Here is a 24571-nt window from a genome sequence, read left to right as displayed (position 1 = left end):
GTTCAATTCCTGGATTGGAAAGATCCCCTGGAGAAGGGATAGGCCACCCACTCCAATATTCTTGGGCTTCCCTGGTGGCTCAGATGGTAAAGAATCCACCTGCAGCATGGGAGACCTGGGTTCAATTCCTGGGTTGGGAAGATGCCCTGGAGAAGGGAACAGCTATCCACTCCAGTATTCTGGCCTGGAGAATCCTCATGGACAGAGTCAGTGGGCTACAGTCCATGTGTACACAAAGAGTCAGACATGACTGAGTGACTAAGCACAGCACAACATCGACCACTCAAAGACAAAACAACAAAAGGTCTTGGTGGGTTGTTAAAATGTTGGTAGAAGTAAAATTTGTTGACAAAAATAGCACAAATCCTAGTAAGAGAGTAAATGTTAGTTGCTCAGTCGTGCCCAACTTTTTGCGACCCCATTGACTGCAGCCTACCAGGCTCCTCTGTCCATGAGATTTTCTAGGCAAGGATACTGGAGTGGGATGCTATTTCCTTCTCCAGGGGATCTTCCCAACCCAGGGGTCAAACCCAGGTCTCCTGCACTGCAGGCAGATTCTTTACCAACTGAGCTACAAGGGAAGCCACAGTAAGAGAGTAATGGAGTGAAACTGCTCTGAGGTGCTTAGATTGTTCAATGAGTAGTAAAACTTTTCATTTAAAGTAGAAGGTAAAAATTAAAAGTGCATACTGTGACTCCTATGACAATCATTAAAAGAAGAATAAAGAAACAAATCTAAAAAGCTATAAAGACAAAAAATAATAAATACCAGCTAAACTCAAAAGAAAACAAGAGAAACCAACACAATATTGTAAAGCAATTATCCTCCATTTAAAAATAAAAGAATTAGCCAATTATACAGAGTTAAGTAAGCCAGAAAGAAAAACACCAATACAGTATACTAACACATATATATGTAATTTAGAAAGATGGCAATGATGACCCTGTATGCGAGACAGCAATAGAGACACAGATGTGTAGAGCGGACTTTTGGACTCTGAGGGAGAGGGAGAGGGTGGGATGATTTGGGAGAATGGCATTGAAACAGGTATACTATCATGTAAGAAATGAATCACCAGTCTATGTCCGATGCAGGACACAGGATGCTTGGGGCTGGTGCACGGGGATGACTTAGAGAGATGATGGGGAGGGAGATGGGAGGGGGGTTCATGTTTGGGAACACATGTACACCCTTGGTGGATTCATGTCAATGTATGGCAAAACCAATACACTATTGTAAAGTAAAGTTTAAATATATATATATATATATATATATATATATATATTATATATATATATAGTGTATCTCCACTCAAAAAATAAATAAATAAATAAATAAAAATAAAAGAATTTTTAAAGAGAGAAATAACCAAGACAAGAAGGTACATGTTTAGAAAAAAAAAAAAAAAAGGAAGAAGGAAAGGAACAAAGAATAAAGAAAAACATAGCGTAAAGGGAAAACAGATAAAAAGATGATAACCTTAAACCCAACTATTACTTCAGTATATTACATGTCAATGTAAAATGCTATAGAACCAGCCTAATACTGAGTCATTTATGTCAAGAACAAAACAGAGATGGTCAAGGCAGATGTATAAAGGACACTTAACCTAACCTTACAGGAACTGACAGCTCTTTTCATGAACTGGCAGAGGACACCAGTCAATCCCTCAAACACCAAGTCTTTTATGTCGCCTCTAAACTTCCTGCTCCCCTAATTCAGTTACCCTAATCCAAATAAGAAAGAAGACCAGTAGACAACCAATTAGCTGAAAAAAATAAATAATCTCCATATTTATCCATAAAATCCTCTAGTCTGTTAGCAACTCAGAACTCACTGCTCCTATAGCCTTGAGTTTCCAGTTTTGCAGGAGGCAATTCTTGCAATAAACTCAACTTTCTGCCTTTTTTTCTTAATTCAGTACAGAGTTTGGTTTTTGACACCATGGACTAAATGTGCTAAGTCACTTCAGTCAGGGCCAACTCTGTGCAACCCCATGGACTGTAGCCAGCCAGGGTCCTCTGTCCATGGGTTTCTCCAGGCAAGAATACTGGCATGGGTTGCCATGCCCTTCTCCATGGGATCTTCCCCACTCAATCACTCATGGGTGATTGAACCCGTGGCTCCTACATCTTCTGCACTGGCAGTCGGATTCCTTACAACTAGCACTGCCTGGAAGCCGAAGGCCACAAGGGCCAATCTGCAAACCTGAGGCCTGATGGTAGCCTGTCACCTGGGGGCAGGGGATGCTGAGAACTTGCCTGTAGGAGGCTGGAGAGCCATTGGTCAAGATCTCACAGGGCCTATCAAGCCTTGGCCAAAACATCCCACTTAAAAACAAAAACTTAATCATTGTTTAATAAATACTGTTGGCTACCTCACCTCAAAGAGATCAAATTAGTTATGTAAAAAATGGTTATACAAATATAACCTCAAAAGAATTGTTTGAATAATGGAAAATATATAAATTAAACTCTTACTGTGCCACAAAGACCTCAAAATATACATGTTTTAAGTCCTGTGCCATAAATCTACCATAATTTTAAACAATGGAATTTTATTACAAGATGTGCCAATAAAGAAACTAAATCTAAATTATAACAATGTAATTTTAAAAGACTATGACTTATTTAGGGCTTCTCTTGTAGCTCAGCAGTTAAGAATATGGCTGCAGTGCAGGAGCCGCAGGAAACACGGCTTCAGTCCCTGGGTTGGGAAGATCCCCTAGAGGAGGGCATGGCAACTACTCCAGTATTCTTGCCTGTAGATTTCCAAGGACAGAGGAGCCTGGTGGGCTACAGTCCATGGGGTCGCAAAGCATCAGACACAACTGAGGTGACTTAGCAGCAACAACAGCATGACTTCTTTATACATAAAAACAGTTTAAAGTTTTAGTAAATACAATAGTATTTATTTTCATTTACATGGTAAGACAGTGTCAAAGACCCTGCTGCATTTTACCAACTACATCAGATATAAGCAATTTTCCCAGGGAAACCTCCTAAGAAGGTGGACTCTAGTGTATATGAGTTTCACCAGGTACAGCAAGCCTCTTGCCAGAATGGCTGTTCCAGGGCACCATATGATGACCCACAGAGACAACCCAGTCCATGAACAGATTGACCATTAGAAATGGAGTACAAAAAGGTAGCCATATACAGCATTATAAACATATCTTTGACTGAATCAATCTTTGTATTCAATATAACTTTCATCAAAACTCAAGATTAGAAAATATATTTGAAAAAGTAAATTCCACAAACATCTAAGAAAATTTTGTAAAAGAATAAATAAGAGAGCTTATAAGATTAACAAAATCTTTAAGAGCAAAAGAAAAAATAGAAAATAAAGGAAACAACAATTTCATAGAGAGCTTAAAACAGGTCAGTGTATCTATCTTTGGGAACTTTGAATGAGTCTGAATCTTTTTTAAAAATTAGCAAGAAAAGGAAAATGATAGATTGTTTTAGAACATCCCTTGAAATCTGCCTTAGAATTGAAAACTTAAGTTGGAACTTTACATCGTATATGGCATATATAAAGATGTAGTCTCTACATATATTAATGTGAGAAACAAAACTATAGTGCTAGTATGAAAAACAGAATATATATTTTTCAATTGATGCAGGAAAGACATTTTTATATAAGAAAACATATTTTATAAACTTAAGAATTTTTAACAAAGATCACTTTAGACTAAATTACCCATAAACTCATTTTTTTTATATTTAACTGAAATATCATCTTAGATAGAACATGTTTTCACAGTTTAAAACTAATACGTGATATACAGAACATAAAAAGAAACTCCTACAAATGGATAAATTAAAGTTTCAAAGAAATCTTGTAGGAAATTGAAACTATAGGAAATGATTAAAATTTTAAAGCTATATTAGTTTGTATTAATTAACATATAATTAAACTTGTGAACATATAAGCAATAAGAAACTAGATCACCCATGAAATAGGAGTGGGATGTGAATTAATGAAAAAAGACAGTACAAGAAAAAAAAATCCTTGGAAATTAAAAATAAAAAATGTTGCTTTATTTAACATAAAAAAATGGCCATCCTAACCCTCATCTCAGCCTCCACATACCTTCACTATAGTGATAGTAAGGCTGGGTTCTCCTGAGAAGATCCCTGCACAAGTCCAACCTTTAAATAGCATAAATCTTCCTTCATGTCTTCCCTTAAGGGACCTGTGGCCTTTTTGCTTCCCAGGAATATATACTGGCTCTCAGTTAACTATAATCCTAAAGACCTAGAATGCCATTCTACTCTCTCCATCTGACTGGGCCTTACAGAGGTCAAGGGAGTTTAAATTTTAGGTTCACATTGGGCCAAGTGAGTCCACAGAAGTTTGTCTATTTCACACTTCAGATTATGTTTTTAGAAGACACACAGTCCCCATACTGGTTCCTCAACTTATGGAGCAAGGGCCAAACTGAAGTCCCTAAAACTACCTCTTGTACAGAAATAGTAAAACAAAGGACTCTCATACCTGTACTGGTTCTGATACCAATTCCAGCAGAGAATTGTTATAAGAGAGGATACCAATTGGTAGAGAGGAAGTAGGGGACTCCACAGCAGCAAAAGTGATTTTTCCACAGCAGCAGAGTGTCTGAAAATCCACCTCAATTCTGACACTATATACTCAGAAATGGCATCAGATTCCACAAGTTAATAGTTCAGTCACACAAGATGGTGGCCCCTACCATCACACACATACACACACACTTCAGATGGCAGTCTTAAGCCCAGGTTGTCACTTGTACTTCTGATCAACTGGATAAATCACATGTTCCATGACCTCCTCTCCTCTTGGATTTGATTAATTTTCTAGAGCAGCTCACAAAACTCCAAGAAATGTTTTACTTACTAGGTCAGCAGTTTATTATAAAAGGATATGGCTCCAGAACAGCCAGAAAGAAGAGCTACATAGGGCAAGGTACTGGAGAGTGGAACATACAGCTTCTTTTCACTCTCTCCTGGCAGGCCACTCACCCAGCAGTTCCAGGTATTCACCAGCCAGGATGCTCTCCAAAGCACCTTCTTTGGGGTTTTACAGAGGCTTCATCATGCAGCTGTGATTGATTAACTCCTTGGACACTGGCAATTGAGTCAACCCCATGACCCCTTCCCCCTCACCAGAGGCTGGAAAGTGAGACTAAAAGTTTGAACCTTCAGCAATTTCCCTGCTCCGTCCAGTGGCTAAGATTCTGTACTTCTACTGCAGAGGGTGTGGGTTCTATCCCTGGTCAGGGACTAAAATCCCACATGCTACTCAGCCAAAACAATAAAAAAGAGAGAGAGAGCTTTGTGTTTTAAAAGTTCCAACCTTCTAATCACATGTTGACTTTCCAGATAACCAGCCCCCATACTTAGGTGGGGTCCAAAAGTCACCTCATTACAATAACAAAAAACACCATTCTGCTCTCATCACTTAGGAAGATCCAAACATTTTAGTAATTCTATGTCACAAATGGTGTCAAAGAACAAATATAAATTTCTTACCTTATATCACACTATCACAATATGCTTAGGGAATTGCTCAGTTTAGGGTCATGAAGCCAGGAAAAGTGTAATAATGGTGATCCTAACACCTCACCATTGACTTCACTTGCTCGGCCAGTCTATGCGCACGGGGTGGCCATGGAGAAAGGTCGGATTATCATCACCAGAGTCAGACAGTGACTCCAATTACATACTTCTTTGCATGTGTTGTCTGCTAGAGCAAATCAAAACAGGTCCTGCCACCTGCTATCCAGCTAATGATTTGACAAATGCTCTCCTCTCCTTACCAATTAGTAAGGACAATTAGAAACATTTCACTTTCAGCTGGCAAGAACAGTCACTATTAGACCTCAAGGCAATTCTCCCACTCCATGACAGACAAGAGCCACAATCATCTGGACATCCTACAGGACACCAAGCTGATAATCAAATATTGATCACATTATCCTAGATAACTTAGTAGACAAGTGAATGACTCTGATGGGGAAAATATTGACATTTTGAGTGCTTGACAATTCAGCAGGGTTTCTAAATGTCTAGTAGTCTAAATCTAATTGGAATATTCTAATTTAAAAGGCAAATCTCTGCACAGATAACCTAGAGCACAGGAAGAAGCACAGAAATTTTTGGATCCCTTTGCATGTTAGAGAAAACATATTACACACATATTACAACATAGCATGCTGCTATAACGCATTTATAAAATATCACCAAGCTGCTCAGACGTTCAGTCCAGACCACTTAGTTCATCTAGTCAATGGTAACCAAAGTACTGGTGGCAAATAAACATGTTCTGCAGAAACTCCTGAAAGCCCCATTAGAAAAATCAAAGTATAGACATCAAGAGTTTCGGAGTAAAGTCATTTTTTCTTTTATTGAACACTATTTTTGGTTAGTTGATTGACTGGTCAGTTGGTGGATCTGTCACTCAGTATGTTGGTCAACTGGTTGGTTTACAACTGGACTCTGACAGAAACTGCACATTTTACCATAAGCCAGCAAGTGACTCTGCAACCTGAGATGCCCATGAGGAGCTAAGTGCTATCTGATCTGCCAGGCTATAAGATCAGGCTTGTATTGAAGCAACATAACATCAAGGGGAAGTGATCTACTGGAAATCAAGCTCAAGCAGATGGAAAATGCACAAGATGCCTGGAAGGTAGCCCAGACTCAGGAAGCACCTATTCCTATGCTGCCCCATCTACTTCAATCAAAATTTATGTCCTCACGGGGAAAGATCAGTTGATGAAAGGTAAATAAAATTCAGGTTGTGAAAGGAAAATCAAAATGGTATTTCCAAGAGAGCTTTCTAAAATGGAGCCAGGAGTCTGCTGAGGAAGTGTGATGTATGCATATTTCAGCCTGGATGGAATCTGACCTTTGACCACATATTGTCTTAATACAGGCACCCAAAATATCTGCCCAATGATACTCATCTCATCCTTACCCTAAGTAATTCATGACAGACTATCCACTTATTGAACCCTAAAATAAAATAGAATTGAATCCTGAAATAGCCCTTAAGGATAAATACTTCCTTTCTTTCATCAGAATCAATCATAATTATTTCCAGACAACTTTAACAACCTTAGTGGCTTTTGTCTTTATAAGCCCCTGATTCTTTGCCCACCTTGAACAGTTTCATCTGAATCTGTGTCTCTGGAATTGCAATTTCTAAGAGCAAAATAAACTCTTTTCTTATTTTCAGCCTTCTGCATTGTTTGGTCTAAAAAGTCTTTCTTACGATAAGAAAGGATAAATAAAATTCAGGTCTAGTTAATGGATGCTGCTCTCTGCCAAGTCACTCAGTTGTGTCAGACTCCTTGCAACCCAATGAACTACATAGCCCGCCAGGCTCCTCTGTCCACAGGATTCTCCAGGCAAGAATACTGAAGTGGGTTGCCACGTATTCCTCCAAGGGATCTTCCCAACCCAGGGATCAAACACACTTCTCTTATGTATCTTCCATTGGCAAGAGGGTTCTTTACCACCAGCGCCACCTGGGAAGCCCCTGTTTATGGATAAGTCTGCATAGTATATAGGCCTCAAGCAGAAATATACTATCACAGCAATTAAGTTCCATTCAGGAGTGGCAATAAAAAATGTGTAAAAATCAAATGCTAAGTAGGCTCAAGTGCAGGACCTCTGGTTGTTCAAGAAATTAACCTATGATGAGTTTATGCTTTTTCACAAGAAATGGCTAATGGTGACTGACTGGTCAAGAGCATAGGAATAGAGAGTTTGCAAGACTGGTGACATCGAGGTCTACTTAATGACCAGGATAGATTTTTATAAAACTTTCCATTTAGATAAGTCTGCTCACTGCTCTTGAGTCATTTTGTAACATTTCACCTGCATGGTCTTAATTTGCAAGGGAATAAACCATGTTAAGTATTGGGTTTTGTCTTGGTTTTCCAGCATCAAGGTCATTTTGGTGGTGAAACTGCCATAACCTTTAGGAAGTTAAGATCTTCCTTACATGGGTTTTACTATAAGAACCACCATACCCAAAGCATGTGGTGCTGGTGGTTTAGCTGCTAAGTAGTTCAACTTTTTGCAGTCCCATGGATTGTAGCCTACCAGACTCCTCTGTCCATGGGATTTCCCAGGCAAGAATACTGGAGTGGGTTGTCATTTCCCTCTCCAGGGGTTATTCTCAATCCAGGGATTGAACCTGTGTCTCCTGCTTGGCAGGTGGGTTCTTTACTACTGAGCCACCTGGAAGCCCAACCAATGCATACGAACTTCTCAAATGAAAGAAATGAAAAAAAAACAAAAAACAAAAAACAAAAAACAAAAAACAAAAAAAAAAAAAATTTAAAAAATTAAAAAAAAAAGAAAGAAATGACTACTGATCACTATAAATGCTTAAACTGAAAAAAGAAAACTACCCCTCCCCCCAAAAAATCACAGCTACTTTACATGCAAACATTGTGCTAACTGTATTGCTACTGTAGCACATAGTCAGCAATAGCTCAGTTCTTTATCCCTTGCTTATAACCCAACTGAGGAGAGGATGAGGAAAGTAACAGCACTATCCCAAAAGGAAAGAAACCCTTTTAAATTACAGAGAGTATATCTATGTAAAATACTGAATTCTCCAAAAGGCATTGTTAGAAATAATTGTTTGAATTAATAAACAAATACATAATTCTGAATTTCAGTTCAATTAAAAACTACTGAGAAACTAATATTTGCCATTGTACTGGGCAATTGAATACCAAAACAAATGTTCCCTTCAGTATTAAATAGTTTTTACTCTAATCACCAATTACCAAAAGGATACTAATGAAGGCTTTAAGAAGTGAAATAATGATGGGCACAGTATAGAAATGTGAGCTACAGAAGCAAGCCACTAAATCAATGCTTATAATTTTGAGTCAACAGATCGCAATTTTCAGTATTCAAGATAAAAGGTATTGACATTATTTTCTTTTAACAGACACCTAGAAATATCAATAACCTCAGATATGCAGATGATAACTACCCTTATGGCTGAAAGTGAAGAGGAACTAAAAAGCCTCTTCATGAAAGTGAAAGTGGAGAGTGAAAAAGTTGGCTTAAAGCTCAACATTCAGAAAACAAAGATCATGGCATCTGATCCCATCACTTCATGGCAAATAGATGGGGAAACAGTGGAAACAGTGTCAGACTTTATTTTTTTGGGCTCCAAAATCACTGCAGATGGTGACTGCAGCCATGAAATTAAAAGACGCTTACTCCTTGGAAGGAAAGTTATGACCAACCTAGATAGCATATTCAAAAGCAGAGACATTACTTTGCTGACTAAGGTCCATCTAGTCAAGGCTATGGTTTTTCCTGCGGTCATGTATGGATGTAAGAGTTGGACTGTGAAGAAAGCTGAGCACTGAAGGATTGATGCTTTTGAACTGTGGTGTTGGAGAAGACTCTTGAGAGTCCCTTGGACTGCAAGGAGATCCAACCAGTCCATTCTGAAGGAGATCAGCCCTGGGATTTCTTTGGAAGGAATGATGCTTAAGCTGAAACTCCAGTACTTTGGCCACCTCATGCAAAGAGTTGACTCATTGGAAAAGACTCTGATGCTGGGAGGGATTGGGGGCAGGAGGAGAAGGGGACGACAGAGGATGAGATGGCTGGATGGCATCACTGACTTGATGAACGTGAATCTGAGTGCACTCCGGGAGTTGGTGATGGACAGGGAGGCCTGGCGTGCTGCAATTCATGGGATCGCAAAGAGTAGGACACGACTGAGTGACTGAACCGAACTGAACTGAACATTCAGTAACATTTATCACATCATTTACATAAGCAGTCTTTGTCTTGCATTCTGTCTAATATAGTAATCATTAGTTACATGTAAAACTTTAACTAAAATTAATTGAAATTATGTAACATTAAAAATTCAATCCTCAGTCACACTAGCCAAATTTTCCCCCCCTGTGGTGAGATCACTTACCTACCATGAGATCTGCCCTCTTTATAAATTCTGAAGTATATAACTCAATATTATTTACCACAAGGAGGGGGATATGAGTTACTATTCAATGGGCATAGTTTCAATTAAGTAAGATGACTAAGTGTTACAGATTGCTGTACTAACACTGTACACTGGCCGCATTTGAAGTGTATCATGATCATATGTCGGAGAAGGCAATGGCACCCCCCTCCAGTACTCTTGCCTGGAAAATCCCATGGATGGAGGAGCCTGGTAGGTCTCAGTCCACGGGGTCGCTAAGAGTCAGACACGACTGAGCGACCTCACTTTCACTTTTCACTTTCATGCATTGGAGAAGGAAATGGCAACCCACTCCAGTGTTCTTGCCTGGAGAATCCCAGGGACGGGGGAGTCTGGTGGGCTGCCATCTATGGGGTCACACAGAGTTGGACATGACTGAAGCGACTTAGCACCAGCAGTAGCATGATCATATGTGTGTAAGGCAGGCCATATTGCATTATAAAAAATATCCCTCATCTTAGGTATTTTGGTCTTCTGAATTGAACCTCCTTCCTAATTAATAGAATAGGAGGAAGCACTGAATTTTAAAGGTAATTAATGTTGATCTTTTGTTTCTTCATTAGTGTATTTTGTTCTACTTAATTGAAAACATTCTATTCTGTTGTAAAATTAATGGCTTACTTTCTTTCTCTTTCTGGTTGTAAAACAAATGTCTTACTTTCTTCTGTTGGCAAGTGTCTCTTCACCATTTCTAATAGAGATCTTCATTCCATGCTTCTCTTTGCTTCCATCAAAAGAACAACGGGGGCTTTGTGTGGGTGTTCTGACTGGACGGCCACAAATCTTATTTACCTTTCAAACAGAAAATATTAAAGACAGTTAGAAACCATGCTCCAGTCTTTCCAAGAATGTAATATTTGCTAGAGTTTAAATCAAAGACATGTTGTTACTTACACCACAGTATTAACCTTCAAGACCTACAAAATTTGCTAATTTTTAAAGTAGAGGGAATCAAATTATCTATATAAAATGGCAATCACAATAAATTACCTCTATACATATTTATACAGTTTGAATGTATGCAAATGCAAAATACATGAATAAAAATATATATGCAAAATCAGAGAACTGCATTAATAAACTAGCCTGCTAGTATAAATAAAACTATTTAATCAAAGTAGGTATTATTTATGGTTTATATTCATATCATTGACTAATCACATACCTGTACTAAGTTTCTTAATAAAGTAATTCGCTGTTGAACATGTGGTCCAGTTCTATGTGAGTTCTAATGGTAGTTTTCTTCTTAAAATCTTTCTTTGAAAAGGCAATAAATATGCTTATATGAGATTTCATTTTGTAATAGTTGTATATCTTCTTCCTCATTCTAGTTTGCATTCAAGGGAGTTATTCATGGTTTCTTTTAAAAAAATTATTTATAGAACTGAAAATTTTACTTTTTAATATTACTTACTTAACAAAGATCTTCATATAACTTATGAAATTATCACTGAAAATTAAGTAATTAATTGGACACATTATCATGTAAAGCATCAAAAAAGATTCACAAGATACCTTATACTTTCAAAAAGGCACACTAGTATAGTTAAAAATACATGAAAGCATTGCCTCTGAATCAAGAGACTTTGGTTCTTGTCCGAATATATCCTTCTTAATTGCTTAGATCTTGATAACAGTGACAGACCTTTATAGAACTTGATTCTCTTATATGTAATATGAAGAACTTAGAATAAATTATTCTAAAGTTCCCTTAAAGTGTAATTAAAAAAAAAATTTCCATTAATGAGCATTAAAGCAGTTATCATCTCTTTTATTTAAACAATAATTATTTTATTTCAATATGTGCAAAGAACATGTATTATATGTTATAGAAGATAAAAGATTAGAAATTGAATTTTCCCTAAAAGAGCTGACAATTAGAAGGAAAGAAAAACATCCTCCCATACATCAAAATGCACATGTACCTTAGAAAAGTCCTTGCCTTAACAGGCTCCAGCCCACCCTGCCAATGCAAAAACTTCAGAAAACCCTGAAAAAAGCCCTTTCCCATGCTTGTTTTGGCTCCAGTCCTCCTGCCAAAGCCAATGGGCACACATGGTCAGCATAGGGACACTCTCAGACAAGACCTTACCTTCAAGAGCAGGAGAGGTAATTATTTCACCTAAATTATAGAGACAAACAAGAAAAGCCAAACAAAATGAGAATACAGAGAAATATGTTCCAAATGAAAGCACAAGATAAAACCCCAGAACAAGAACAACAACAAAAACCTCTCATAAGATGGAAACAAGTAATTTACCTAATAGAATGTTTGAAGTTACATTCCTAAAAACGTTCACCAAATTCAGGAGAGGGCTGGAGGAACACAGTGAGAATTTCAACAAAGAAACTGAAAATGTAAAACAAATATTATATGTAATATACATAAATATATATACATACACACACACACAGAGACACACACACAAACCTCATGGTAAGCAAAAATCTGAAATAGATCAGTTCAGTTCAGTCACTCATTCATATCTAACTCTTTGTGACCCCATGAATTGCAGCACACCAAGCCTCCCTGTCCATCACCATCTCCCAGAGTTTACTCAAAGGTCTTTTCAAATGAGTCACTTCTTCACATCAGGTGGACAAAGTATTGGAGTGTCACCTTCAGCATCAGTCCTTCCAATGAATATTCAGGACTAATTTCCTTTAGGATGGACTGGTTGGATTTCCTTGCAGTCCAAGGGACTCTCAAGAGTCTTCTCCAACATTACAGTACAAAAGCATCAGTTCTTTGGTGCTCAGCTTTCTTTATAGTCCAACTCTCACATTCACATGACTACAGGAAAAACATAGCTTTGACAAGACGGACCTTGGTCTGCAAAGTAATGTCTCTACTTTTTAATATGCTGTCTAGGTTGGTCATTACTTTCCTTGCACAGAGTAAGTGTCGTTTAATTTCATGGCTGCAGTCACCATCTGCAGTGATTTTGGAGCCCAAAAAAATAAAGTCTGACACTGTTTCCCCATCTCTTTGCCATGAAGTGATGGGATTGGATGCCATGATCTTAGTTTTATGACTGTTGAGTTTTAAGCCAACTTTTTCACTCTCCTCTCACTTTCATCAAGAGGCTCTTTAGTTCTTCAATTTCTGCCATAAGGGTGATGTCATCTGCATATCTGAGGTTATTGATATTTCTTCCAGCAATCTTGATCCCAGCTTGTGCTTCTTCCAGCCCAGCGTTTGTCATGATGTACTCTGCATAAAAGTTAAATAAGTAGAGTGATGATATACAGACTTGATGTATACTCCTTTTTCTATTTGGAACCAGTCTGTTGTTCCATGTCCAGTCCTAACACTTGCTTCCTGCCTTGCATACAAATTTCTCAGGTGGTAGGTCAGGTTGTCTGGTACTCCCATCTCGAAGAATTTTCCACAGTTTACTGTGATCCACACAGTCAAAGGCTTTGGCATAGTCAATAAAGAAGAAACAGATGTTTTTCTGGAACTCTCTTGCTTTTTCCATGATCCAACATATGTTGGCAACATGATCTCAGGTTCCTCTGCCTTTTCTAAATCCAGCTTGAACATCTGGAATTTCACAGTTCACATATCTTTGAAGCCTGGCTTAGAGAATTTTGAGCATTACTTTGCTAGCACATGAGATGAGTGCAATTGTGTGGTAATTTGAGCATTCTTTGGAATTGCCTATCTTTGGGATTGAAATAAAAACTGACCTTTTCTAGTCCTGTGGCCACTGCTGAGTTTTCTAAATTTGCTGGCACATTGAGTACAGCACTTTCACAGCATCATCGTTTAGGATTTGAAACAGCTCAACTGGAATTCTATGACCTCCACTAGCTTTGTTCATAGTGATACTTCCTAAGGCCCACTTGACTTCGCATTCCGGGATGTCTGGCTCTAGGTGAGTGATCATACTATCATGATTAACTGGGTTGTGAAGATCTTTTTTGTATAGCTTTTCTTTTTTGTGTATTCTTGCCACCTCTTCTTAATATCTTCTGCTTCTGTTAGGCCCATACCAGTTCTGTCCTTTATTCTGCCCCTCTTTGCATGGAATATTCCCTTGGTATCCCTGATTTTCCTAACGAGATCTCTGGTCTTTTCCATTCTATTGTTTTCCTCTATTTCTTTGCACTGATCACTGAGGAATGCTTTCTTATCTCTCCTTGCTATTCTTTGGAACTCTGCATTCAAATGGGTATATCTTTCCTTTTCTCAATGCTTTCTTATCTCTCCTTGCTATTCTTTGGAACTCTGCATTCAAATGGGTATATCTTTCCTTTTCTCCTTTGCTTTTTGCTTCTTTTCTTTTTGTAGCTATTTGTAAGGCCTCCTCAGACAGCCATTTTGCTTTTTTGCATTTCTTTTTCTTGGGGATAGTCTTGATCCCTGCTTCCTGTACTATGCCATGAACCTCTGTCCATAGTTCTTCAGGCACTCTGTCTATCAAATCTAATCCCTTGAATCTATTTGTCACTTCCACTGTACAGTCATAAGGCATTTGATTTAGATCAAACCTGAATGGTCTAGTGGTTTTCCCTATTTTCTTCAATTTAAGTCTGAATTTGGCAATAAGGAGTTCATGATCAGAGCCACAGTCAGCTCCCTGTCATGTTTTTGCTGATTGTATAGAGCTTCTCCATCTTTGGCTGCAAAGAATATACTCAATCTGATTTTGGTGTTGACCATCTGGTGATGTGCTTGTGTAGAGCCTTCTCTTGTGTTGGGTGAAGAGTCTGTTTGCTATGACCAGTGCGTTCTCTTGAAGAAATCTATTAGCCTTTGCCCTGCTTCATTCTATATTCCAAGGCCAAATTTGCCTGTTACTACAGGTGCTTCTTGACTTCCTACTTTTGCATTCCAGTCCCCTATAATGAAAAGGACATCTTTTTTGGATGTTAGTTCTAGAAGGTCTTGTAGGTCTTCATAGAACTGTTCAACTTCCGCTTCTTCAGCATTACTGGTTGGGGCATAGACTTGGATTATGGTGATATCGAAGATAAAGACACAAAATAGAGAAAGTAACTCAAACATATCACTAAAGTAAATCATCAAACCACAGGAAAAGGGACTAAAAGAAGAAAATTAAAAGGAAGAACTAAAAATACATACACAAAATAAAGAACAAAATGCTGAAGTGTCCTAATCAAAGGACATAGGTGTTTAAATGAGTAAAAATAACAAGATTCATCCACATAATGCTTAGAAAATAATTCACTTCAATGCTAAAGACACACACAGATGAAAGTCAGAGGTGGAAAAGGTATTCCATGCAAATGGAAACAAAAAGAACAATACTCATATCAGACAAAATAGACCTGAAAACAAAGTCTATAATGAAAGACAAAATAAAATATTCAGTTCAGTTCAATCACTCAATCATGTCCACTCTATCCGACCCCATGAATTGCAGCACACCAGGCCTCCCTATCCATCACCAACTCTTGGAGTACACTCAAAATTATGTCGATCAAGTCGGTGATGCCATCCAGCCATCTCATCCTCTGTCCTCCCCTTTTCCTCCTGCCCCCAATCCCTCCCAGCATCAGAGTCTTTTCCAATGAGTCAACTCTTCACATGAGGTGGCCAAAGTCCTGGAGGTTCAGCTTCAGCATTACTCCTTCCAAGGAACAGCCAAGACTGATCTCCTTTAGAATGGACTGGTTGGATCTCCTTGTAGACCAAGGGACTCTCAAGAGTCTTCTCCAACACCACACTTCAAAAGCATCAATTCCTCGGCGCTCAGCTTTCTTCACAGTCCAACTCTCACATCCATACATGTCTATGGGATAAACTGTATCTTTGACTAGACAGACCTTTGTTGGCAAAGTAATCTCTCTGCTTTTGAATATGCTATCTAGGTTGGTCATAACTTTCCTTCCAACCATAAGTGTCTTTTAACTTCATGGCTGCAGTCACCATCTGCAGTGATTTTGGAGGCCCCCAAAATAAAGTCTGACACTGTTTCCACTGTTTCCCATCTATTTCCCATGAAGTGATGGGACCAGATGCCATGATCTTCGTTTTCTGAATGTTGAGCTTTAAGCCAACTTTGTCACTCTCTTCTTTCACTTTCATCAAGAGGCTTTTTAGTTCCTCTTCACTTTCTGCCATAAGGGTGGTGTCATCTGCATATCTGAGGTTATTGATATTTCTTCCGGCAATCTTGATTCCAGCTTGTGCTTCTTCCAGCCCAGTGTTCACTTGATGTACTCTGCATATAAGATAAATAAGCAGGGTGACAATATACAGCCTTGACATACTCCTTTTCCTATGTGGAACCAGTCTGTTGTTCCATGTCCAGTTCTAACTGTTGCTTCCTGACCTGTATATAGGTTTCTCAAGAGGCAGGTCAGGTGGTCTGGTATGCCCATCTCTTTCAGAATTTTCCACAGTTGATTGTGATCCACACAGTCAAAGGCTTTGGCATAGTCAATAAAGGAGAAATAGATGTTTTTCTTGAACTCTCTTGTTTTTTCGATGATCCAGTGGATGTTGGCAATTTGATCTCTGGTTCCCCTGCCTTTTCTAAAACCAGCTTGAACATCAGGAAGTTCACGGTTCACGTATTGCTGAAGCACGGCCTGGAGAATTTTAAGCATTACTTTACTAGCGTGTGAGATGAGTGCAATTGTGTGGTAGTTTGAGCATTCTTTGGCATTGCCTTTCTTTGGCATGAGAATGAAAATTGACCTTTTCCAGTCCTGTGGCCACTGCTGAGTTTTCCAAATTTGCTGGCATATTGAGGGCAGCACTTTCACAGCATCATCTTTCAGGATTTGAAATAGCTCAACTGGAATTCCATCCCCTCCACTAGCTTTGTTCATAGTGATGGTTTCTAAGGGCCACTTGACTTCACATTCCAGGATGTCTGGCTCTAGGTGAGTGATCACACCATCGTGACTATCTTGGTCATGAAGATCTTTTTGTATAGTTCTTCTGTGTATTCTTGCCACCTCTTCTTAACATCTTCTGCTTCTGTTACGTCCATACCATTTCTGTCCTTCATCAAGCTGATCTTCGTATGAATCTTTCCTCGGTATCTCTAATTTTCTTGAAGAGTTCTCTAGTCTTTCCCATGCTGTTATTTTCCTCTATTTCTTTGCATTGATCGCTGAGGAACCCTTTTTTATCGCTCCTTGCTATTCTTTGGAACTCTGCATTCAGATGCTTATATCTTTCCTTTTTTCCTTTGCTTTTCATTTCTCTTCTTTTCACAGCTAAGGCCTCCCCAGACAGCCATTTTGCTTTTTTACATTTCTTTTCCATGGGGATGGTCTTGATCCCTGTCTCCTGCACAATGTCACAAACCTCCGTCTACAGTTCATCAGGTACTCTATCAGATCTAGTCCCTGAATTCCATTTCTCACTTCCACTGTATAATCATAAGGGATTTTACATAATGCTAAAAGTGTTAATCCAAAAAGAATTATTAAACACAAATTAACCTATGTATGCCTAAATACATAAGGACAATATTAAAAAACATAAAGGGAGAAAGTGACAGTAATACAACCATAGTAGGGGACTTCTAATACACTACCCACAGCAATGGACAAACCACCTGGACAGAAAATCAGTAGGCAAAAATTGGCCTTAAATGACACATGAGACTAAATGTACTTAATAGATATCCAGAGAACATTCCACGCCCAAACAGCAGAATACACATTCTTTTCAAGGTCACATGGAATACTCCCCAGGATATAGCACATGCTAGGTCACAAAATAAATCTCAATAAATTAGAGAAAATTGAAATCATATCAAGCATCTTCTCTGACCACAAACATATGAAACGAGAAAACAATTACAGAAAAAAGAAAAAAACTTGAAAAAACACAAACACATGGAGACTGAGTAACATGCTGCTGCTGCTGCTGCTAAGTAGCTTCAGTCATGGCCGACTCTGTGCGACCCCATAGATGGCAGCCCACCAGGCTCCCCATCCCTGGGATTCTCCAGGCAAGAGTACTGGAGTGGGGTGCCACTGCCTTGTCCAATAATATGTTACTAACAACAAAAAATAAAAAGGTCTATAGAGAAATCTAAAAATTTCCTGCGACTAATCAAAACGAAGACTCAACTTTCCAAAATCTATAGGATATGGCAAAACAGTCCTAAGAAGGATTAGGACTATAGTGAGACAGGATAGTGTCACAGGCCTATCTCAGGAAATAAGGGAAATCTCAAATAAGCAATCTAACATGACACTCTAAAGAAATAGAAAAAGAAGAAAAAACAAAGTATAAAGTTAATAGAAGGAAGGAAATAAAGATCAGAGTAGAAATGAATGAGGTAGAGAACAAAATAAAAATATCAATGAAACTAAGAGCTGAGTTTTTTTAAACTACAAACAAATCTAGTGGAGGTGATGGAATTCCAGTTGAGCTATTTCAAATCCTGAAAGATGATGCTGTGAAAGTGTTGCACTCAATATGTCAGCAAGTTTGGAAAACTCAGCAGTGGCCAGAGGACTGGAAAAGGTCAGTTTTCATACCAATCCCAAAGAAAGGCAATGCCAAAGAATGTTCAAACTACTGCACAATTGCACTCATCTCACATGCTTGTAAAGTAATGCTCAAAATTCTCCAAGCCAGGCTTCAGCAATACGTGAACCATGAACTTCCAGATGTTCAAGCTGGCTTTAGAAAAGACAGAGGAACCAGAGATCAAATTGCCAACATCTGCTGGATCATGGAAAAGCAAGAGAGTTCAAGAAAAACATCTGTTTCTCCTTTATTGACTATGCCAAAGCCTTTGACTGTGTGGATCACAATCAACTGTGGAAAATTCTGAAAGAGATGGGACTACCAGACCACCTGACCTGCCTCTTGAGAAACCTATATACAGGTCAGGAAGCAACAGTTAGAACTGGACATGGAACAACAGACTGGTTCCACATAGGAAAAGGAGTATGTCAAGGCTGTATATTGTCACCCTGCTTATTTAAATTATATGCAGAGTACATCAAGTGAAACACTGGGCTGGAAGAAGCACAAGCTGGAATCAAGATTGCCGGGAGAAATATCAATAACCTCAGATATGCAGATGACACCACCCTTATGGCAGAAAGTGAAGAGGAACTAAAAAGCCTCTTGATGAAAGTGAAAGAAGAGAGTGAAAAAGTTGGCTTAAAGCTCAACATTCAGAAAACGAAGATCATGGCATCTGGTCCCAGCACTTCATGGGAAATAGATGGGAAACAGTGGAAACACTGTCAGACTTTATTTTGGGGGCCTCCAAAATCACTGCAGATGGTGACTGCAGCCATGAAGTTAAAAGACACTTATGGTTGGAAGGAAAGTTATGACCAACCTAGATAGCATATTCAAAAGCAGAGAGATTACTTTGCCAACAAAGGTCTGTCTAGTCAAAGATATAGTTTATCCCATAGACATGTATGGATGTGAGAGTTGGACTGTGAAGAAAGCTGAGTGCTGAAGAATTGATGCTTTTGAAGTGTGGTGTTGGAGAAGACTCTTGAGAGTCCCTCGGTCTGCAAGGAGATCCAACCAGTCCATTCTAAAGGAGATCAGTCTTGGCTGTTCTTTGGAAGGAATGATGCTAAAGCTGAACCTCCAGGACTTTGGCCACCTCATGCGAAGAGTTGACTCATTGGAAAAGACTTTGATGCTGGGAAGGATTGGGGGCAGGAGGAGAAGGGGACGACAGAGGATGAGATGGCTGGATGGCATCACCGACTCGATGGACATGAGTTTGAGTGAACTCCACAAATTGGTAATGGATAGGGAGGCCTGGTGTGCCTCAACTCATGGGGTCACAAAGAGTCGAACACACTGAGTGACTGAACTGAACTGAACCTACTGATATAAAATTGATAAACCTTTAGCCAGATTCATAAAAAAAGGAGATGGCCCAAATAAATAAAACTACAAAATGTAGAAAGTACAACTGATATCCTAGAAATACATACAATCATAAGAGAATACTACAGTTATAAGCCAAAATTTGGACAATGTACAAGAAATGGATAAATTCCTAGATACATATAATCCTCTAAGACTGAATCAGGAAAAAACAAAAAGTATGTACAGAACCATTAATAGTAATTAAATTAAATCAGCAATAAAAAACTTTCCACCAAAGTTCGGAACAGATAGCTTCATAGGGGAATTCTACAAAACATTTCAAGAAAAGTTAATACCCATTCTTCTCAAATTATTCTGAAAAACGGAAGAGAAAGGAACACATTCAATATCATTCTATAAGACCAGCAATATCGCGATATCAAAACCAGACAGAGACATTACAAAAAGAGAAAATTAACAGTCCAATATCCCTGATAAACACAGAGGCAAAAATCCTCAAAAAATATTAACAAATTTCATTCAACACTACAATAAGATCATAGGTCATGATCAGGTGGGATTTACTGAAAGGACGCAGGGCTCCCCTGGTGCCTCAGATGGTAAAGAATCTTCCTGCAATGCGGAGACCTGGGATCCATCCCTGGGTTGGGAAGATCCCCTGCAGAAGGGAATTGCTACCCACTCCAGTATTGTTTCCTGGAGAATCCCATGGACAGAGGAGGCTGGCAGGCTACAGCCCATGGGGTCACAAAGAGTCAGACATGACTGAATGACTAAGCACAGCACAGATGCAGGAACACTCAGTATCCACAAATCAATTAATGTGATATACCAGGTTAACAATGAAGGATAAAAATTACATGATCATCTCAATAGATACAGAAAAAGCATTTGACAAAATTCAACATCCATTCATGACAAAAACTCTCAATAATGTTGGTATAGGGGAAACATTTAGTTAGGCATAGTCAGTCAGTCTCAGATGTGTCCAACTCTGCAACCCCATGGGCTGTAGCCCAACAGGTTCCTTTGGCCATGGAATTCTCCAGGTAAGAATACTGGAGTGGGTTGCCATTCCCTTCTCCAGGGTATATTCCTGACTCAGGGATCAAAAATGGGCCTCCCACATTGCAGGCAGATTCTTTACCATCTATAGAGGAAACATACCTCAACATAATAGCCATTTATGATAAACACACAGCTAACATCATACTCACCAGTGAAATTTGAAAGCTTTTTGGAAGTCCTAGTGACAGCAAGCAGACAACAATAAAAATAAATAAAAAGTCATCAAATTGGAAGAGAAGTAAAAATGGCTGTGAACCAAACATCTACAAGCAATAAATGCTGGAGAGGGTGTGGAGAAAAGGGAACCCTCTTACACTGTTGGTGGGAATGCCAACTAGTACAGCCACTATGGAGAACAGTGTGGAGATTCCTTAAAAATTGCAAATAGAACTGCCTTATGACCCAGCAATCCCACTTCTGGGCATACACACCGAGGAAATCAGAATTGAAAGAGACATGTGTACCCCAATGTTCATCACAGCGCTGTTTATAATAGCCAGGACATGGAAACAACCTAGATGTCCATCAGCAGATGAATGGATAAGAAAGCTGTGGTACATATACACAATGAAGTATTACTCAGCCATTAAAAAGAATACATTTGAATCAGTTCTAATGAGGTGGATGAAACTGGAGCCGATTATACAGAGTGAAGTAAGCCAGAAAGAAAAACACCAATACAGTATACTAACGCATATATATGGAATTTAGAAAGATGGTAATGATAACCCTGTATGTGAGACAGCAAAAGAGACACAGATGTATAGAACAGACTTTTGGACTCTGTGGGAGAGCGAGAGGGTGGGATGATTTGGGAGAATGGCATTGAAACATGTATAATATTACGTAAGAAACAAATCGCCAGTCTAGGTTCGATGCAGGATACAGGATGCTTGGGGCTGGTGCACTGGGATGACCCAGAGAGATGGTATGGGGAGGGAAGTGGGAGGGGAGTTCAGGATTGAGAACTCATGTACACCCGTGGCAGATTCATGTTGATGTATGGCAAAACCAATACAGTATTGTAAAGTAAAATAAAGTAAAAAAAAAAAAAGATATATTAAAAAAACAACTCTATTTGCAGACGACATGATATTATACATAGCAAACTCTAAAGGCTCTGCATAAAAGCTCTCAAAATAAATGAATTCAGTAATGTCACATGATACAAAATAAATATACAGAAATTTGTTGCATTTCTATACATTTGTACTGAACTATCAGAAAGAGAAATCAAGAATACCATCCCATTTCCAATGACATCAAAAAGAATAAAACACCTAGGAATAAATTTAACCAAAATGGTGAACGACTTGCATTCTGAAAACTATAAGACATTGATGAGAGAAATTGAAGACAACACAAATAAATGAAAACTATTCTGTGCTCATGAATTAGAAGCATTAAAATAATTAAATACTCAAATATTTACAATAGCCAAGACATTAAAGCAACCCAAATAAGTATCCATCAACAGATGAAAGGATAAAGAAGATACAGTATATAGAGGTGACCCTTCAAAAATCTGGGTGTTAGGGGCACCAAACCATACAGTCAAACATCCACATGTAACTTTAAAGTCTACTCTGTGTATCCACATTCATGGATTCAACCAATTGTGGATATTGTGGTGCTGAAGCACATATTTATCAAAAGAAATAAAAAGCCCTCACATGTACAGATAAAATCCACATATACGTTCAAACCTATGTTGTCCAAGAACTAGGTGTACAACAACTGTATATACAATGGACTATTACCTAGCCATTTTAAAAAAGAAATGGAATCTTTCCATTAGCAACAACATGAATGGATCTGGGAGGTATTATACTAAGTGAAATAAGACAGAAAGAGATAAATACTATGCTTTCACTTATACTGACATATATTAAAAAAAAACAAATATAACAAAATAGGAACAGACTGAGATATAAAGAACAAACTGGCGGTTGCCACAGGGGAGGCAGTTGGTGGTGATGGGTGGATTAGATGAAGGGGATTCTGAGGTACAAACTCTGTTACTACATGACTGTGACTGCATATTAGGTCAAAGGCTGTGATGTAGAGCACAGGAAATACAGTCAATAATATTAACTTCGCATGGTATGTAGTCTATAAAAATATGGAAACCACTATTTGTACACTTGAAACTAATATGACATTGGAAGTCAGTTATACGTCAATAAAAAAGAAAATGAAATAAAACTGTAACATGCAGAAAATGAACAGAATAATTCTGGGGTGTTTAGGGAAGAGACTCAGTAGGCGATGTCTAAATAACAGATTAAAAGATAAAACTAGAAGCTGGTCAGGTGGACAAAGTGGGAAAGCTCCAGAAGAGAGTAGAAAAGCAGAGGTGTATAACATGTTTCAGAGAACAAAGGTGACACCTGAAAGATGAAGTAAGACACAAAAATGTAAGGTAAGACCTTAGAAATGAGGGAAGACATAAAAATGCCATATATGTGGTGATGGATGTTAATCAGACTTATTGCGGTAATCATTTCATAATATATACTAATATCAAGTCATATGTCATATACCTGAAAATAACATAAAGTTATAGATCAATTATATCTCACTTCTTCAAGATGCCATAATATGTCTTGGATATCAAGCTTAAAATCTTACTTTAGCAAGCGGAAATCAGGCAAAAGTTTCAAGGTAGGAAAAGGTAGCTTAATGATCTACACAAGAAAAATCTTTATGACAGCAGTTTGCAGGTAAGGAGACCAAGGTCCCACACAGAACACTAGAGAAAGGCTGAGACCGAAGGTCAGCAGCAGAAGTGCTGAAAAGAAGCAACAGATATAAGAAGTAGACAGGAGGGACAGATTGTAGCTTGGAGATATATAATAATTAGATATAGAATGTTTCTGAACAAAGAAAAATGGTGGAAGGTGCAAGGAAAATCTTGATAGAGGTAAGTGCAAGAAAACATCAGGTTGACATCAAAAATGGATAAAAATTTGGTTTGCCTGCAAAGGAGAAAATATTAAGGATTGTAGTAAAAGGAAATTAAGTTTGAAGGGTAGGTTGGAGTCATATCTTGGAGGTTTAAAATGACAACCTAAGTTTCATTTATTAAACTAAACCTCTGATAGCTATTGAATGGAAAAGTAAAATGCTAGAACTGATACTTAGCAATGAATCTGACAGTTGGACTATAGAGATAGACCTTTGAAAGGTGAGTGACCTGTTAATAGATTCTAAAGTTTGAAGGGTCCTAAAGTTCCATCCTAGAGGAAATCAGTCCTGAATATTCATTGAAAGGACTGATGCTGAAGCTGAAACTCCAATACTCTGACCACCTGTTGTAAAGAACTGACTCATTGGAAAAGACCCCGATGCTGGAAAAGATCAAAGGCAGGGGGAGAAGGGGAAGACAGAGGATGAGATGATTGGATGGCATCACCAACTCAATGGACATGAGTTTGAGTAAGCTCTGGGAATTGGTGATGGACAGGGAAGCCTGGCGTAATGCAATCCGTGGAGTTGCAAAGAGTCGGACATGACTGAGCAACTGAGCTAAACTGAAAGTTCGAAGGAAAGTTAATTTTATTCTGAACTACAGTCATGACAGTATCCATAACAAGAAGGATTCACGAATCATATACAGACAGAAGAGAAGGAAAATCAACAGGGTTAAATCCAGAACACTGACAATACCAAATGAT

General features: G+C 38.5%; 1 protein-coding gene across 2 annotated transcripts in view; it reads right to left on the bottom strand.

Moving 5' to 3' along the window:
* The window catches only part of GPC5 (glypican 5), a 1587384-nt gene that overhangs the window by 1216656 nt on the left and 346157 nt on the right, over nucleotides 1-24571 (bottom strand). For both annotated transcript variants that reach the window (XM_027973706.3, XM_060394594.1), the window contains exon 4: nucleotides 10674-10807. In XM_027973706.3, the coding sequence (XP_027829507.2) occupies nucleotides 10674-10807 (134 nt within the window). The remainder of the gene's footprint in view (nucleotides 1-10673; nucleotides 10808-24571) is intronic.

Source organism: Ovis aries, chromosome 10, assembly GCF_016772045.2.
Source record: "Ovis aries strain OAR_USU_Benz2616 breed Rambouillet chromosome 10, ARS-UI_Ramb_v3.0, whole genome shotgun sequence".
Classification (NCBI taxonomy): domain Eukaryota; kingdom Metazoa; phylum Chordata; class Mammalia; order Artiodactyla; family Bovidae; genus Ovis; species Ovis aries.
Note: the sequence above shows the minus strand (reverse complement) of the source record. Positions and strands in the feature narration are given on the sequence as shown.